The sequence below is a fragment of the Lontra canadensis genome, unplaced genomic scaffold (genome assembly GCF_010015895.1).
Source record: "Lontra canadensis isolate GAN:19392208 unplaced genomic scaffold, GSC_riverotter_1.0 scaffold3, whole genome shotgun sequence".
Taxonomy (NCBI): Eukaryota; Metazoa; Chordata; class Mammalia; order Carnivora; family Mustelidae; genus Lontra; species Lontra canadensis.
In genome coordinates, this window is record NW_022630997.1 from 40,993,906 (window position 1) to 41,010,877 (window position 16,972).

A 16,972-nucleotide genomic window follows, 5' to 3' on the forward strand; every position below is an offset into this window, starting at 1 on the left:
GCCTTCCTCTCCTGGCTATACAACAGCCTCCAACAGAGCTCCTTGCTTCTACTTTCTCCCCTCTCCAACCCATGTCCACACATCTCCAGACTGATTTTTTAAAAAGGAAACAATGCTCACCGCTTTCTTAAAACCCACCATAGCAGGGGGTGCATTCCACCACACTATCAGTAAAAGGCAGGATCTCCCCTGTGGCCTACAGTGTCCACTATGACCTGGCCCTGCCTACCTCTCCAACCTCCTCTTGTACCACTATCCCCTTGCTACTGGAGCCACACATGCTCACCTTCTCTTCTTAGCACTTGCTGTGTCCTCGGCCTGAAGAGACACTTTTCCTCCTGCTCTTCCCCTGCCTAGCCCCTCATCCCTCAGACTTAGCTTGAATACTACCTTCAGCAAGGCCTTCCCTGACCACCTTACTTAAAGTAGGACCACAGCCCTTTGGCACAGCTCATACAGCTAACTGAAATGATGTTTATTCATTTGTTGTTTATTTGCTCTCCCCATGAGAATCTATGCTTCTGGAGCGACCTTGACTAACCCGTTCACTGTTACATCGACAGCACCCAGGACAGTGCCTGGCACATGCGGGATTCTAAATCATTATTTGTGATTAATGATTGATTACAGGAAGTAATACACATTTCCTGAAAGGCCTTCATTATCTCCAGCCTCCACCCCTCGGGCTATGCTACTTCCTTGCCCTTGCCTCCCTCTTCCCCTCTGTCACCAAGCGCTGACATTTGTAGTAAGGCAAACTCAAAGGGCCCTCTCCCCTGAAAGTCCCCCCTGGCCTCTCTAGACATAAATAATTCCCACTGCTCTGACAACCTACTTCTGCCCTATATTCCAAGGCCACCTACTTCAATGTGACTTTATTCCTTGTTCCTGGAAATTCTTGCCTAGAAAGGTAAGGCTAGAAATCAGAAAATTACGGTAGGCTCCAGGAACTTCTTGAAATCAACTCCAACAATAGACAACTCAAATACCTCTCCTCAGAAAAATGCTTTGCCCAACTAGGCAATGATTCACTCATTAAAGTAAGGGTTCGACAGTGTGTTCACCACCTGTGTGCACATCAATGTCAAGAATGTTGCCCAATCCCAATCAACTCTTTGCATGGAAACAGCATCTTAAACCATTCATTCAAGCCCCAACCCACGAAACCCTATAAACATCTGGAAGGTTCAGAGGAGAGGCCTACTTTAAAGATGAGATGAACAGGTCATTCTGGTGTCCTTTTAGGGGATATGAAATTTAGGGCATAGTGTCTACACCAGTTCTTCTGTGTTTGGTGAATGATGAAAGAATGAATGGACCAAGGACTAGCTCATCTACCCCACCCTTCATTCTCACCCTTCTCAAAGAGGCAGAGCCAGGAACATGCAGCCAAGGGTTCAGTAAGAGCAGGGCTTTGGATGACGGAAGTCCTTCATTTCAGTGACTAGGCCTTACTTTGGCACTGACATCAGAAAACCAAGGGCAGCCCCTGAGAATCCCCCAGATCCAGGCCAAGGCACCACGCAGCTAACCAGCCTCTCCCCTTGTGCTCAGGGCGACAGCTCTGGACCGCTATGGGCTACAGAAGGCCGGCTTCACGCACGTGCTGAATGCGGCTCATGGTCGCTGGAACGTGGACACTGGACCCGACTACTACCGCGACATGGCCATCGAATACCACGGCGTTGAGGCCGACGACCTGCCCACATTCGACCTCAGCGTCTTCTTCTACCCAGCGGCCACTTTCATCAACACGGCGCTCAGCCTTGACCACAGTAAGAGACCCACCATGAAACAACCCCAACAAACCTGCCTGAGGCCCCACCCCTCACCTTGGCTGGAGATGTGATCTGTGCACTCACAAAGCCTGTTCTGTGGGGTTGGGAGTGATTCAGTTGGGATTATCTGAGCCCTAGGAGGCTGGGAGCCACACTGAGCATGCTGTTTGTGGGCTTCGGGAATTGGAGGGTTCAGAGGAAAGGCCTTTGGTCTGAATCCCAATTCCTAAGGCTCATTAGTGAGCTTGGAACAGCAAGGATGCTGTCTGGATGCCCTCAGAGGGACTATAGCCCAGATGTCAATTGTCCAAACCTGACTAATTGCTGAGGTTTCAAAGCCAGAAAAGTTTCAGGGAGCTGACTTGACTGGGAATTCATGGAGAGACTTCAAATTCTCCTGCCAACCAACCGAGCCCGCAGCCTCCCCTAACCCTCCCCCCAACCAACACCACCAACACACAGTCTAGTGAAGCCCCCTATAGAAAGCTGATAACCTAGCCTTCTAAATGGCGAATGATATATGAGAACCTGAGTTTTGCACCCATGATGTCCAACTTCCCCAAGGTTAATTATCCATTTTTAAAATCACAGTGCTAGTCCTTGCACTCAAAATGCAGTTTTAGCCAGTCTAAGCCAGGTAAAGTCTTCACGGCTCTTTCCGAGAGAAGGGCCTGGCTTAGGTTTGCACTGGGGTAAAATAGTATGCAATTATTGCTTCAAGGGGGTGTTTCAGGGGCATTTCATAGAGGCCAGAGGGACTTCTACTCCCTACTCAGTGCTCTGACTTTAGGTCCACGTTTCATACCCCTTTATGGGGCCATCACATTGTCCAGTTACTAAAAGCCTTTCTTGCCACAAGAGACTGGGATTATGAGGCTCAGTGACTGGCTGACCAGCCTGCTTCAGGAACTTGCAGTCTGCAGCTGGGCCCCGGCCGAGTCCCAGACCTTGATGGCCGTCGCCTAGTGGTCCTGGCCCCACAGCTGGGCACCAAGAGTTTGTTATTGTTTTGGTTCAGAAAGCAAAGTCCCAGTGAGGAAAAACCCCCACAGAGCTGAAGGGCTCCTATTAGGGGATGCCTCATTTCAAAGTCATGCTTTTATGAGACTATTTGCGGACAATCTTTTGCATTATATGCATTCTGGGTTTCTAGGCAGTAGGCCTCTGACTCATCAACGTGAGGTAAAATTCGCCTTAGATTATTTGAAGTTAACCAAAAACATATTTGACAAGAAAAAAAAAAAAGAGAAACTGCCACAGCCCAATCCTTTGGTTTCTGTTTAATGTGTACTCTTTCGCCATTACTGTATCTTCAAACTTTTTCTTAATGGAAGGGGTCTGGCAGGCTTTGGAGAAGACGGGGCGGGATTTCACGCCATACAACTTACTAACAACGTGGTTTCTCTAAGCCTTGCTTTCTCAATCTGGTGATGAAAATATTTACCTTGGAAGGTTATAATGAGCATCGGCAGTAACCCACATAGAGCACTCCACATGGAACCCGGTGCACAGCAGGTCCTCAGATGTGTTTGATAAAGGGAGGTCGTGCACCATGAAACACATAACCACACTAGCATGTGTGCACCATCGTAATAAAGTTTCCAATCCCAAAAGAAAAAATAAAAAGGAAAAAAGACATTCCAACTTTGAACTAGTGCAGTAGACTCACATGACAGCTTGTTTTCAGTTCCTGGCGCACCATTTTAGAGTCCTCCTCCCTCTGCTGAATTAGGGAAGAATGGGGCTCGCAAGGCATGCATACTCCTGGGCAGATCAGAGCATTGACGAGGAGATGTCAGGCTGCAGTGGATCCTGACCCGTGGGTCATATTTTCAAAATCACCTAGCAAAGAAAAGAAAGGGTCAAGAGAGAAAAGTATATGCTCAGGTCAGAGACTAGGCAGGGGATAGAATCAGTGGGCAGGGGGTGTGGGACTAGACCTGTTGGCTGGGCAAGGGGAGCAGGATAGGATCCCATTACTGGGTGGGAGGCTGGTGGGATCCCTTCTCAGTGCTTTGCACTTGAATATCCTCAAGTCTGGGGCTCAAATCGATTGCAAACCCTGAGGAACCTGGCAGGGACAGAAGCAAATGAAGCTGACTGTGTCGGATGTGTGCTTGTTGTGAGATGGAGAACCCCAGATTCTCCCCAAAGTGGGTGCTTGCTACTCCATCTCAGCCAACAAACATGGGTCTGGTGAGAATCAGTGCAAATGCGATCGGTCAGATTTTTCAGGAAAAGTCTTCAATCTGGATGTTAATGTGAAATTGCCCAATTTTTTAAGTGTTGGCAACACCTTGAAATTTTCTTAAAATACCGCAAAGACCAAACCAAAGAAATCCGAAGACTGTCCCTTTGAAACCTATGCTGGGTCGTCAGAGTAACAAAGTAAGATGCTCATTAGCCAGCGATGGCACTGTCACAGACTCCATCCACTGGGGACAGCCTGTACTCGGCGTCCGGGCCGTATGCAGGGGGCAGCATGGTGCGTCTAGTCATTCATTGGAAGGCTAGGGGATGCTACTCTGGCATATGGGAGCCAGGCGCCCTCATATGTTTCCTATTATACTCTTGATGTAAGAGGTGTTGATGGACAGTCTGGACTGAAGGCAAGGCATCTCTCTCTCTCCCCTCTCTTTCCTGTTCTTCCTTGGCTAGTTTCTGCCACGTGTACACTGTTTCCCACTGCTGCCCCTCACATCAAGTCTTGTTTACTTTTGGCGAAAAGCCTTCCTTGTGGTGCTGTAGAGCTGTATCTGAGGCTTGTAGTGAGCCCCGTGGGACCCACCCCTACCCCTATCCTACTCTGACCCTTCTCTTCTGAAAGAACTCCTGGGACAACTATAGTCATGCTTGAAAAATCTCAGAAATAAGCTAGTCCAGTGTCTGGCCCTTAGAGGTGGGGAAACAGACACCCAGAGAAGCCAAGTGATGTGCCCAGGGTCACAGAGCTAATCAGAGGCCAGCAAGAATTCCTCCAGTCACCCAGGCTTCTCGGAAGAGTCCTTTGGCCTTATTCTGAACATCCGGTGAATTTACCGTATAAGAGGTCACCAAAAATCATGAAAGGTGAGGCACTCCAGATGGTTATAAGGTCTGGAAACAACTGAACGTGTCACTCTTCTGCGGAGAGAGACGTACCGACAAAATACTGCCGTGGAAACCCCATTTGGACGGCCTTAACTGCTCCTGGCATGGTGTCCTCAGAGGTGAAGTCGTGTGGTTTTAATTTAAGAAATCCCAGGGCCAATACTGGGAAGCTCTAAAGATCAGATTTTAGTATCACCCCTCTCCTTTTGTTCTTTCTTTCTTTTTCTTAAACAGTCCATAGCCTGCTTTTGAAGCCATCTTAAAATCTATTATGGATAAGGCAAGTATGAATAAATAAATGAAGTCCACTTTTGAGCAGAAGCTTGGCTCTCTGGTGCTTCGAAGCTTTTTTTTTTCTCCCCCAAAGATTTTGTTTATTTGACAGAGAGAGATCACAAGTAGGCAGAGGGACAAGCAGAGAGAGAGTGGGAGGAGGAAGCAGGCTCCCTGTCTAGCAGAAAGCCCCATGCGGGACTCAATCCCAGGACCCTGAGATCATGACCTGAGCTGAAGGCAGAGGATTAAACCACTGAGCCACCCAGGCAGCCCTGGTGCTTCAAAGCTTTAACCAGAGCAGATTTTCAGGGTGTTTTGAGATTCTCCTGCCCCACCGCAGCATACACAGGCCTGCCCCTCACAGTTCAAAACACAACATGCACCCTCTGTCTGACGCCTTCCAGCATACCCAGAACCATTTCGGGAAATGTAGGAGCTCTGTCTGCCTTTGCAGGCTGCTGAGAGAAGGAGGTGAGGGAGAGACAGGCAAAGAACCTTCCTCCAAAACCAAGGCAGGAGGTTGTTTATAAGAGTCCACCCCTGGCAGGGGTGGGGTTGAGTTGAGGGTGGGGGAGTTGGTGGGTAACAGGCTTGGCCTCTCTAACTGATTTGAGTGACAGAGGCCTATCTTTTGATCACCAGTGAAAATGTGCATCTGGAAAGCAGCAGCAGCTCTGGATATGGGTTTTTATAAGATTGTGGGAATTCACCTTTTGGTAAAGGCCAAAGGGAACTATTTCATTGAAATGTCCATTTTCAAGACACAGACTGGGACCTCTCAGAGTCTTATAAGAATCCATTTAGTGGGTGCAACCAGCATTTCTTTTAAGAAAATGAATGGATTAGAAAAGAATTGTGGCAAAAGTTCGTATGACCTTGTGGAGCCTCTGCCTGCTATACACACGCTTGTGATACTGCATAGAATCCAAAAGCTCCGAATGTGGGGTCAGGTAGCCGGGGTGGGAATCACTGTTCTGCCACTTCCCAGCAAACTGGGCCGATCACTTCTTTGCACTTTGTGTCCTCTGTGACATGGGGATGATAATTGTGTCTCCGGCATCCGTTGGCTGGGCCAACTGACTGACTCTGGTAAACTATGTAAGAATGTACTCGGCAGGGGCGCCTGGGTGGCTCAGTGGGTTAAGCCTCTGCCTTCGGCTCAGGTCATGATCCTGGGGTCCTGGGATAGAGCCCCGCATCGGGCTCCCTGCTCAGCAGGGAGCCTGCTTCCTCCTCTCTCTCTGCCTGCCTCTCTGCCTACTGTGATCTCTCTCTGTCAAATAAATAAATAAAATCTTAAAAAAAAAAAAAGAATGTACTCGGCAGATTTGGGGGTGAGGGGAGGTTCCACACGTGTAAGCCACGAATGGTTGTTCACGCACAACGGAGGGAGAGCCACTGAGATGGGAAATGCCAGTCCCGACGTAGCTGTCTTCGCGTGGGGCCCTAATGCTGGCTGGCCTTAACCAGAGAGCCTGGGGGTGGCTCTGGTGTGGGTGCTGCAGGGAGAAGGCCCAAGGCCACTTTCTGTGCCCTTGTCCTCTGAGCCCTCCTGGGAGCGTTCTCACGCTGCACCCCAAAGGGTGCTGCTTAGCAGAGCCACGGAGCAAAGAGGGAGTGGTGCCTGGGGGTGCTGAGACAGGCCCTTACCCCGAGGGAGACCTACCAGGCTCACGGGGTTGACGACATTAAGGCTCCTCTTCGTAAAACCAAAATGCAGCTCCAGGAGCTTCTGCTGGAGCTGAGCGCGCCCTTCTCTTCCTTCCCCCTTTTCCTCCCTTCCCCTCCCCTCCTCCCACTTAACAGACTTCAGGCTCCCAAAAGACTTAATGAACTACAGCTTTCGTCTGTTTCAAGCATTTAGTCATGACAGGAAGAATTACCCTTTTTGCCAGGAGAGGAAGAAACGCTTTAGTTATCAGCAGAGCTGGCAAGAGGCCAGGCAGCCTCTGGAGCAGTCTGTGGGGATTAGAATGCCAGAGGTACATTCCAGTCAGGAGCGCGGTCATGCCACGCAAGAGCCAGGGCCAGTCGCCCCCAAACCCAACCCAGCAGTAAAGAAGCCGGCCCTGCTTCTTGCCTTCCTTTCTAGCCCACGTGGACAAGGAAAAAGTGGTGTGGTCACATTCTTGTAGCTCAGCAACATGGCAGGTGGGATAGAGGGGCCGCCTGGTTAGCTCGTGGAGATTCGTGAAAATGAGGTGATCGAATGAACCGTTCCTCATGAAGCACCGTGTGTGTGGAGAGACCCAGATGGAGACCTTTCTGCTGGGCAAGGTGTGCAGGCCTCGCCGGCAGGGGGAACGGAAAGAGCCTCCCCAGGCCTGATGGTCGGGTCTTCTTGGATTTCTCACACTGCCTGGGCCACTGTCCTGGGCACGGTCCCCTGGCACAGGTGAGGGGTGAGAGTGAGAAGGACACAGGGAGCACACTCATTCAGAAATATTCTTTAGCAAACTGTTCTCCTATCCTGCTGATGTTCCACAAGCCAGATGATGTCCGTAAGTCTTCTTGGTCATCTTTCTGAGCTTCAGGCCCAAAGCTTAAGAACAGAGACATCACTGGGGTCACAAGTCTCACAGCTCAAACTGCCCCAGCCATCTCAACCCCAACCGAGCTCTCCCACAATGACAGGAGAGGGAGCCACTGAGATGGCAGTGGTGGGGACAGGCGGAGAGCTTAACCTTACTACTTTCTCTGTCCACAGAGCCCAGAGTCCTGCGGACAGCCCACAGAAGGGCCTCAGCAACAAGTTGCTTTAAATGATTTCTAGTGACAGCACCTGCTTTTTGGGTGACCTCTGGTATGTCACTTAACAACTCAGAGCCTGTTTCCATCTGTAAAACACGGATGATTGTAATGAACCTTGAAGGTTCTGTTAAGGATAGAATGAGATCGGGGGAGAGTCAAGATGGTGAAGAAGTAGCAGGCTGAGATGACATCAGGTCACAGGAGATCAGTTAGATAGTTACCAAACCATTCTGAACACCTACAAATCCAATAGGAGATTGAAGAGAAGAAGAGCAGCAATTCTAGAAACAGAAAATCGACTACTTCCTCAAAGGTAGGACGTGCGGAGAAGTGAATCGGAAACGTCGGGAAAATAGACCATGGTGGGAGGAACCAGCTCCTGGCAAGTGGCAGAGCAATGGAGCACAAAATCAGGACTTTTAAAAGTCTGCTCCACTGAGGGACATCACTCCAGAGGCTAAGCAGGGGTGGAGCCCTCGCAGGGACAGCGTGGTCTCAGGTCCCACAGGGTCACAGAAGGATCAGGGATATCTGAGTGTCGCAGAGCTCTCAGGTATTGGAGCAGGGAAGCCGGCTACAGAGACGGAGCTGAGGAGTGAGCTCTCAACTTGGGTTTACCTTAAACTGTGATCCGTGGCACAATCAGACCACTGCTCTTTGAGCAGGGACCCCACAAGTGGCAGATCCGGGGACTCATCTTCCTTCTCTGGAGGCAGGAATCTGCTGGGTTTGGAGACTCCAAATGGAGCTGTGTGCCAGAGACAGAAACACTTGGTCATAGGCCAGTTGAGCACGGAGCGCGGCCGGAGACCAGGGAGATGGGAGTGATTGACTGCTTTTCCCTTGAGGGCGCACTGAGGAGTGGGGCCCTGAGCCCTCGGCTCCTCTAGGCCAGAGATTGGGAGGCCGCCATTTTCATTCCCTTCCTTCAGAGCTCCACGGAAAGTGTTCAGGGTAAAAAGCTCCTGAAAGCTAACTGGAGAAGATTACTCAGCCCTGCCCCTGGCAAGGGCGGTGCAATTCCGCCTCAGGCAAACACATTTGAGAATCACTGCAACAGGCCCCTCCCCCAAAAGATCAGCAAGAAATCCAGCCAAGACCAAGCTCACTGATCCAGGGGAACAGTGGAATTCCAGAGGAGGGTAAAGCAAAGTATGGAATTCATGGCTTTCTCCCCATGAGTCTTTAGTTTTGCAAAGTTAATTAAATTTTTTAAATTTTATTGTTTTCTTATTCTAATTTTTTAAACTTTTACTTTTTCCTCTTTTAACGTTTTTTAACTAGTTTATCTTAACAATACCTTTCTTAAAAAAATCTTTTTGAAACTTCATTATTATAATCATATTTTATCCTTCATTGTATCTAACTTTGTTTTTTGTATACATATAGGGTTTTTTCTTCTAAAATTTTTTGGGATACAACTTCTTCTAATAGATCAAAATATACCCTAAATCTAGCACAGGGCTTTGTTCTAGTCTCCAGCCTGAGCAAATTCTCTCCACTTTCTTCTTCTTTCTTTACCTAACCAACTTATCTTATCAACTCCTTTTTTAGAATTTTTTAAAATTTTCATCTTTACAGTCATATCCCATCCCTTCATCGTGTTTACCCTTATTTTTGTATATATATGTAAGTTTTTCTTTCTTTAAAATTTTGGGAGGTAGTTTCTTCTAAGGGACCAAAATACACCCAAAATCAAGTGGGTGGCTCTGTTCTATTCACCAATTTTATATATATATACATACATATATATATATATGTATGTATATATATATTTCTCTTTCCTTTCTTCTCCCCATGATTTGGGGTCTCTTCTGATTTGGTTAACACACATTCTTCTGGGGTCTTTGCCACCCTTTTAGTATTTTATTCTCTCATTCATATATTCTTTTTTTTTTTTTTAAGATTTTATGTATTTATTTGACAGAATGAGAGAGAGAGAGAGAGAGAAAGATCACAAGTAGGCAGAGCAAGAGGGGGAAACAGGCTCCCTGCTGAGCAGAGAGCCTGATGTTGGTCTCGATCCCAGGACCCTGAGATCATGACCTGAGCCGAAGGCAGAGGATTAAACCACTGAGCCACCCAGGTGCCCCTCATTCATATATTATTATCTGGATAAAATGACAAGGTGGAAAAGCTCACCACAGATAAAAACTAGAGGCAGTACTGAAGGCTGGGGACCTAATTAATATGGACATTGGTAATATGTCAGATCTAGAGTTCATAATGACGATTCTCAAGGTGCTAGCTGGACTTAAAAAAGGCACAGAAGATATTAGAGAAACCCTGTCTGGAGAAATAAAAGGCCTTTCAAGAGAAATAGAACTAAAATCTATCCAAGCTGAAATTAAAAAAGCTATTAATGAGGTGCAATAAAAAAAATGGAGGCTCTTACTGCTAAAATAAATGAGGCAGAAGAGAGAATTAGTGATATAGAAGACCAAATGATGGAGAATAAAGAAGCTGAGCAAAAGAGAGACAAACAACTACTGGACCATGAGGGGAGAATTTGAGAGATAAGTGATACCATGAGATGAAACAATATTAGAATAATTGGGATTCCAGAAGAAGAAGAAAGAGAGAGGGGTCAGAAGGTATATTGGAGTGAATTATTGTAGAGAATATATATATGTATATATATATGTATATATGTGTATATATATATACACACACACACACAGAGAATATATATATGTATATATATATATATACATATATATACACACACACACATACATAACGTACACACACACACAATGGAATACTATGCAGCCATCAAAAGAAATGAAATCTTGCCATTGGCAACGATGTGGATGGAACTAGAGGGTATTATGCTGAGCGAAATAAGTCAATCAGAGAAAGACAATTATCATATGATCTCCCTGATATGAAGAATTTGAGAGGCAATGTGGGGGCTTGGGGGGGTAGGGAAGGAAAAAAGGAAACAAGATGGGATGGGAGGGAGAGAAACCATAAGAGACTCTTAATCTCACAAAACAAACTGAGGGTTGCTGGGGGGAAGTGGGTAGGGAGAGGTTGGTTGGGTTATGGACATTGGGGAGGGTATGTACTATATTGAGTGCTGTGAAGTGTGTAAACCTGGCAATTCACCAGGGGCTGGGGTACCCCTGGGGCTAATAATACATTATATGTTAATAAAAAATTTAAAAAATTTTAAAAACATTAAAAAATAAAAAGGATAGAATGAGATCAAGCTCATTGGTGTGCTGTGTAAGCTCCAGAGCGCCCCCCAATGCACACCTGAAGGAATGCACATGCTGCCTCACCTTCCAGGGTTTCTCAGCTGAACCCAGCAGACGCCATGGCAGCATCCAAAGCGAGTTGTTTTGTTTGTAGAGATTCTTCTAGATCTCTGGTTCTCAAACATTTTAGTCTCAGAACGCTTTGACCCTCTTAAAAAGTATTGAAGTCTTCAAAGAGCTTTTGTTTGTGTAGGTTATATCTATAAAACTGAAAAACTTCAAAGTACTTGTTTAAAATTTAAAACCCCCTTGCATGTTAAAATAATAACACGCTTTTATGAAAAATTATATTTTCTAAAAATAAAGCTAGGGAGAAGAGTGGCATTATTTTATATTTTAGGCAAATCTCTTCAATGTTAGGCCTGTTAGAATTCAGTTGGATTCTCATATTGCCTTCTGCATCAGTCTGTTGTGATATGTTGTTCTGGTTCAGGTATATGAAGAAAATCCAGCCTCATTCAGGTATGTAGTTGAAGGGTTATTTTATTTTTATTTTTTTAAGGAGGAATTTTGTTTTGTTTTGTTTTTAAAGATTTTATTTATTTATTTGACAGAGAGAAAGAGATCACAAGTAGGCAGCGAGGCAGGCAGAGAGAGAGAAGCAGGCTCCCTGCTGAGCAGAGAGCCCAGTTCGGGGCTCGATCCCAGGAGCCTGGGATCATGACCTGAGCCGAAGGCAGAGGCTTTAACCCTCTGAGCCACCCAGGCTCCCCGACAAGTTATCATTTTTTAAAGGCTAGCTGTGATGTGGCATCTGAAACTATATCAATGAACTTCATACATACTCTGTTACATGAAAATCCATTGGTCTGTCTTGCACTTTGAGTGGATTTTTTTTTTTTAACCCATGCATGTTCATAATATCCCACGTTGGCCATTTGGAAGATATTGGTTCCCTAATTTATGTTATCTTCCAATTGTTGACAGTTTTCATTGTAGATTATCGAAAGAACACATTTCTTAATATCACCACCAATCTCAACTGAAAAACTGTCAATCTCACAGAAATAGTTACAAGTTGCCAAAATTCTAATTTTTTTAATAAAGATTTTATTTATTTATATTTATTTATTTGACAGAGAGAGATCACAAGTAGGCAGAGAGGCAGGCAGAGAGGAGGAAGCAGGCTCCCCGCTGAGCAGAGAGCCCGATTCGATTCGGGGCTTGATCCCAGGACCCTGAGACCATGACCCGAATTGAAGGCAGAGGCCTTAACCCACTGAACCACCCAGGCACCCCCCAAACTCTAATCTTTTGCTCAAAGCCTTGCATTTTATCACTGGCAAAAAATACCATTGGTTGTTTCCTTTGAAATGAGAGACTTACTTCGTTCACTTTGGAGACAGAGTCTGCCAAATACCCAAGTGTAAATTATCCTGGTTTTCCTGTCATTTGTTCTTTTACATAAAAACGGTGTTTCATGAAGAGTGGCTAATTCAGCTCGCAACTCAATCTCACTTATGTTTTTTTCTTGCGATAACCATCTGACTTTGGTACTTAGCCCAAGTGCTTTATGTGTACGTACGATTTTATCACACAGAATATTAAGTAGAAGTGTAACCAAAGGCTGAAATTTGATAAAAGTCATTTTTACTGCTTCATCAAGGATATTCTTAAGGGAAATTGGCATCCCCCCACCCTCCGGCCCCGAGAGTGCGTGGTGACGAGGAATGCAATGATTACTAGCATAGTTAGGTGCCTCTTCTCCCCACTGCGTTTCAGGTAAGATCCTGGTTCACTGTGTCATGGGCCGCAGCCGGTCGGCAACTCTGGTCCTGGCCTACCTGATGATTCACAAGAACATGACCCTGGTGGACGCCATCCAGCAAGTGGCCAAGAACCGCTGTGTCCTACCCAACCGGGGCTTTCTGAAGCAGCTCCGGGACCTGGACAAGCAACTGGTGGAACAGAGGCGACAGGCCCAGTTCAGTGACAACAGTGACAAGGCTGGTGAGAAGGACCCATAAAGCCCCTTGCACAGCGTGCAGAGACACTCGGGAACGGAGAGGGAAGGCTAAAATCGCCCTGCCCTGGGACTTGGGACAGTGAAACCAAAGCCCGACTTCCTCCCAACTCAAACTTCCCAGGTGTGTGCTGATGAACAGGGAGGATTCAAAGCTGCCTCCTGACGAGCTCTTGGCTTCACAGTGGAATGAGGCAGACAGCCCTCCCAGCAGAACTGGTTACACATGAGCACATAGCTCTGCACCAAGGCACCTGTATTTATTTTTATTTTTTTATCTGGTAAGATGGAAGCAGAACAGGATTGGAAAATGTCAGGCATTGTGCTGTGATTAAACGTTTTGGCTCTGTCTGAAAGTCATATATATATTTTTTTTTTGAGATTTTATTTGTCAGACAGAGAGAGAGGGAGAGCGAGCACAAGCAGGGGGAGCAGCAGGCAGAGGGAGAAGCAGACCCCTCGCTGAGCAGGGAGCCCGAGGTGGGGCTCAATCCCAGGACCCTGGGATCATGACCTGAGCTGAAGGCAGACTCTTCACCAAATGACCCACCCAGGCGTCCCTGCAAGTCATATTCTGAAAGAATAATTTCAAAGTATAGTTTGGTTTTTTTCTTAGCCGCAGGAAAGTGCCCTGGATACTTGTGTTACGGGAGAGTTCACCCATCTTATTAGCGGGTCCCCTCTCTGGGGCATCCGTACTTCCTTATCATCTCCTGCATTTTCTTTGCCACCCCCAGGCTTGGGTCACTTCCCATACCACCAACCCGTAGATGCTGCTCTCTGCCGAGTGCAGAGAGTAACTCATTTATTAGGGTTGGGTTGCGTGTCCTGAGTTCCTGTACAGAGGCCCCTACCTTGTGTTCTTCCTCCTTCCTCAGGAGCCAGGGCTCTTCAGAATCTTAGCCAGAGCGGCCACTTCCCAGAGAAGTTCCATGAACTGTGCACAAGAGGTTGACTTCACAATTTTGGAAAAAAGGAGGAGGATACTACTTGGAGAAGCTCCTTTCATTTTGATTCTAGTCAAAGCAACACAGGCTTGTTTTCAGTCACACCAGCACGTATTTGCAAACGTGTTTGGTGTTTAATGGGAGAACAAGGCAGTCAAGTGAGCTCAGGTGTGGAATCTCCCTGCCCCTGAGAGCTAAGCCAGGCACCGAGTTTTATTTTTGAGGAGAAAACAGCAGGAAGCAACAAGCAGGAGCAGGTAGATGGCTTCTGGAACCAGGAACCCTAACCTAGACAGAATCCACGGGGAGATGCCGATGGAGATGCCAGAGGTCGAGGACAAGAAAGGAACAAGGTCAGTTCCTCCTAATGACTCAGATTTCATTCTGAGGGAGCCGTACACAGGCTCTTGGGAAAGAGACACAGACTGAAAGAGGCTCTAGGGTCACAGAGGTGCCTACCTCGACTTTCCCATCACAGGATCCCAATAACCCACTGTTCCTTGTCCAGAGAGAAATTAGTATTTCCGCTTTATTGAAATACTGTATTTAATACATCACAATGAAATACTTAGATTTAAATGAATCCATTATGCAGGAAGCGTGTAATGCATGGAAGTTCTCTTGAGCTTGTCACCACCTTCCAACATGCTCCCACCTCTTTGTGGGGGTATGAATCCTACTGAGGACAGCAGAAGCAGAGAACTTTGAGGTTGGAGTAACTGTCTCTTCAAGATGGCTCCCAGGCGCCTGAGGTAGGAGAAAGTAGCGACAGAAGTTTTTGCAAAAACATTTCAAGTCTTCAGGAGCAAGTTATTTGGTCAGAAAGTATTCATTAAGAACTTACCACATGCCCAAAACTGAGTTAGGAAGTAAAAAGTAAAAACAAAATGGCAGGTTGTGACCTAGTGCAATGAGGGAAACAGGTACTGAGGTGAAGAACAGTTGGGGACGAGGCAAAGACCTCTGTGAGGAGATGGGGTGAGCTGAGACTTGAAGGATTACACCTTCCAAAAGGGAGGGATCATTTTAGCCTGAGGAAAAGAATAGCACTGGTGAAGGCCCCTGGGGGTGACAAAGAGGTTTGTTTTTGAGGAACTGCCCTTGAGTGAAGCTGGAGCTCGTGGGTGAGAGGAAAAGTGGAAGGAGCAGGTTATAGAAACTAGATTTTATTTCAAATGCAGAGAAAAACCACTGAGAGATATTAAGCAGGGGAACGGTATGATCTATGTTGTAAGGAGATTACTCCTCCAGAACGGTGGAGAATGGCTTGCTGGGAGTTGAGAAGGGAGGCAAGATGAATAGTCAGGAGGCTGTTGGAACTGTGGACAGGAAGGGGAAGGTGGCCTGGATTGAGACAGTGCCAGGGGACTAGTCCTCAAGATTTGTTTGGAATTATCCTGGAGAATCAACCAAACCTTGAGAGGGGAGAGAAAAATGAAAGCTACTGATTCGGTTTCTTGTCTGAATATGAAGATGGGATTGACTAGGGCAGAAATCGGGGGAGGAAACTGGAGATCAGCAGTTACCTCACATCCGTAAGACCTACAAAAGGTGTCCCGTGTCATTTGACCTTGAATCTAGAGGGAGCTTAGAGGAATGTTCATAACTGGAGATGTAATTCTGGGTGTCATCTGTATGCAGGTGGTGTTTGAACTCATCGTAGTATGAGGTGAGAGGAGAAAAGAGAGGAAGCCCCAGGCCTGAGCGCTTCAGCACCTGTGTTTAAAGCTGGGACTAGGTGGCAGAGGGAGATCCAGGAACGGGGACAGAGAAGGGAGAAGGAAAACCAGGAGTGTGGAATTATGGACGCCCGAGCACAAAGAAATGGAAGGTATTGCTTCCTCATGTAACAGTGCTGGTGCTCTGAGTTTTGACTGTAGACCGCTGGGGATAATGCTTGCTTGTAACAACAAAGTAACCTCTATTCGTATGGGCACTTACCAGCTCCTAGAACACCATGGATTTGTTGGCTAAGCCTTTGAATCAGAGAGACGGACAGCTATGGCCTTTTCACAAGGTCAGGTGTTGTAGGAAGAGCTGCCATTTGGAGAACTGGGCTTGTTTCAGCTCACGTAGTTGAGCTGAGTCAGTTCGGGCCATGGCTTCTTGGAGCCCAGTCTCTCCATGTGCACGCTGGAGACAGCTGCCTCATCTCCGGCATAGGGCGGGCCAGTGGGCCACGTGGAAGGGCTGTCTGAAAGCTGGGCAACAATATTGAGTGTTTCTAAAACAAAATGTCGGCAGGGAAGGCCAATGCCTTCACACCTGGATGGGCCCCGCTTGGGCCATTCAAAAGTTACAGTGGACAGCTGATGACCACTAGAGACTCTTAACACGGTAAATGAAAGAACACATTCCTGGGCTTAAAAAACGTGGCTTGTCAATGAATCTCAGGCGGATGGTGACTCCATGTCAGTCCTGACGAACCCAGGTTCCTGTTTTCCAGGATCCTTGGCACCACCTGTACATCTGAATGGCTTTCTCTCGTGAGTAGGATTCTGAGGCCACCTCAGATCAGCAGTCTCTCTCCTCCCCAAAGCCTTTCTGTCCTGCCCACGAATGTTGGGAGACCGGGCCTGTGGAGGGATTCTGTTCCTGGCTCTGCTGCAGTCCCTCGGGAGCCTGTGACAGAGAGTCCCCAGTACTGTTCTTAGATGCTGGTCTGGCAGGTCTGGGGTAGTGCCCAGAACTTGCCTTTGAGCTCCCCCAGGGGGATTGTGAGGCAGGCATGGGTGCCGAGCCAAGCATTTATTTCTATGCTTGTCGCTCGAATGAAATGTTTCAACAGTCAGAACTTTCTCTGAATGCCATGAAATGTTTGTACACAATGACTTTTCCTGTGGAGGGTGATGGAACCCCCGTTTCACACAAACCATAGGGTGTGATTAGCAAGCCACTGCAAAA

General features: G+C 47.0%; 1 protein-coding gene across 3 annotated transcripts in view; it reads left to right on the forward strand.

The window, feature by feature from the left end:
• DUPD1 (dual specificity phosphatase and pro isomerase domain containing 1) overlaps positions 1-13,468 on the forward strand; it is a 36,429-nt gene extending 22,961 nt beyond the window's left edge. For all 3 annotated transcript variants that reach the window (XM_032839698.1, XM_032839708.1, XM_032839709.1), the window contains 2 exons: positions 1,555-1,775; positions 12,881-13,468. In XM_032839698.1, the coding sequence (XP_032695589.1) occupies positions 1,555-1,775; positions 12,881-13,125 (466 nt within the window). In that variant the 3' untranslated portion in view covers positions 13,126-13,468. The remainder of the gene's footprint in view (positions 1-1,554; positions 1,776-12,880) is intronic.
• Positions 13,469-16,972: the final 3,504 nt, after the last annotated feature.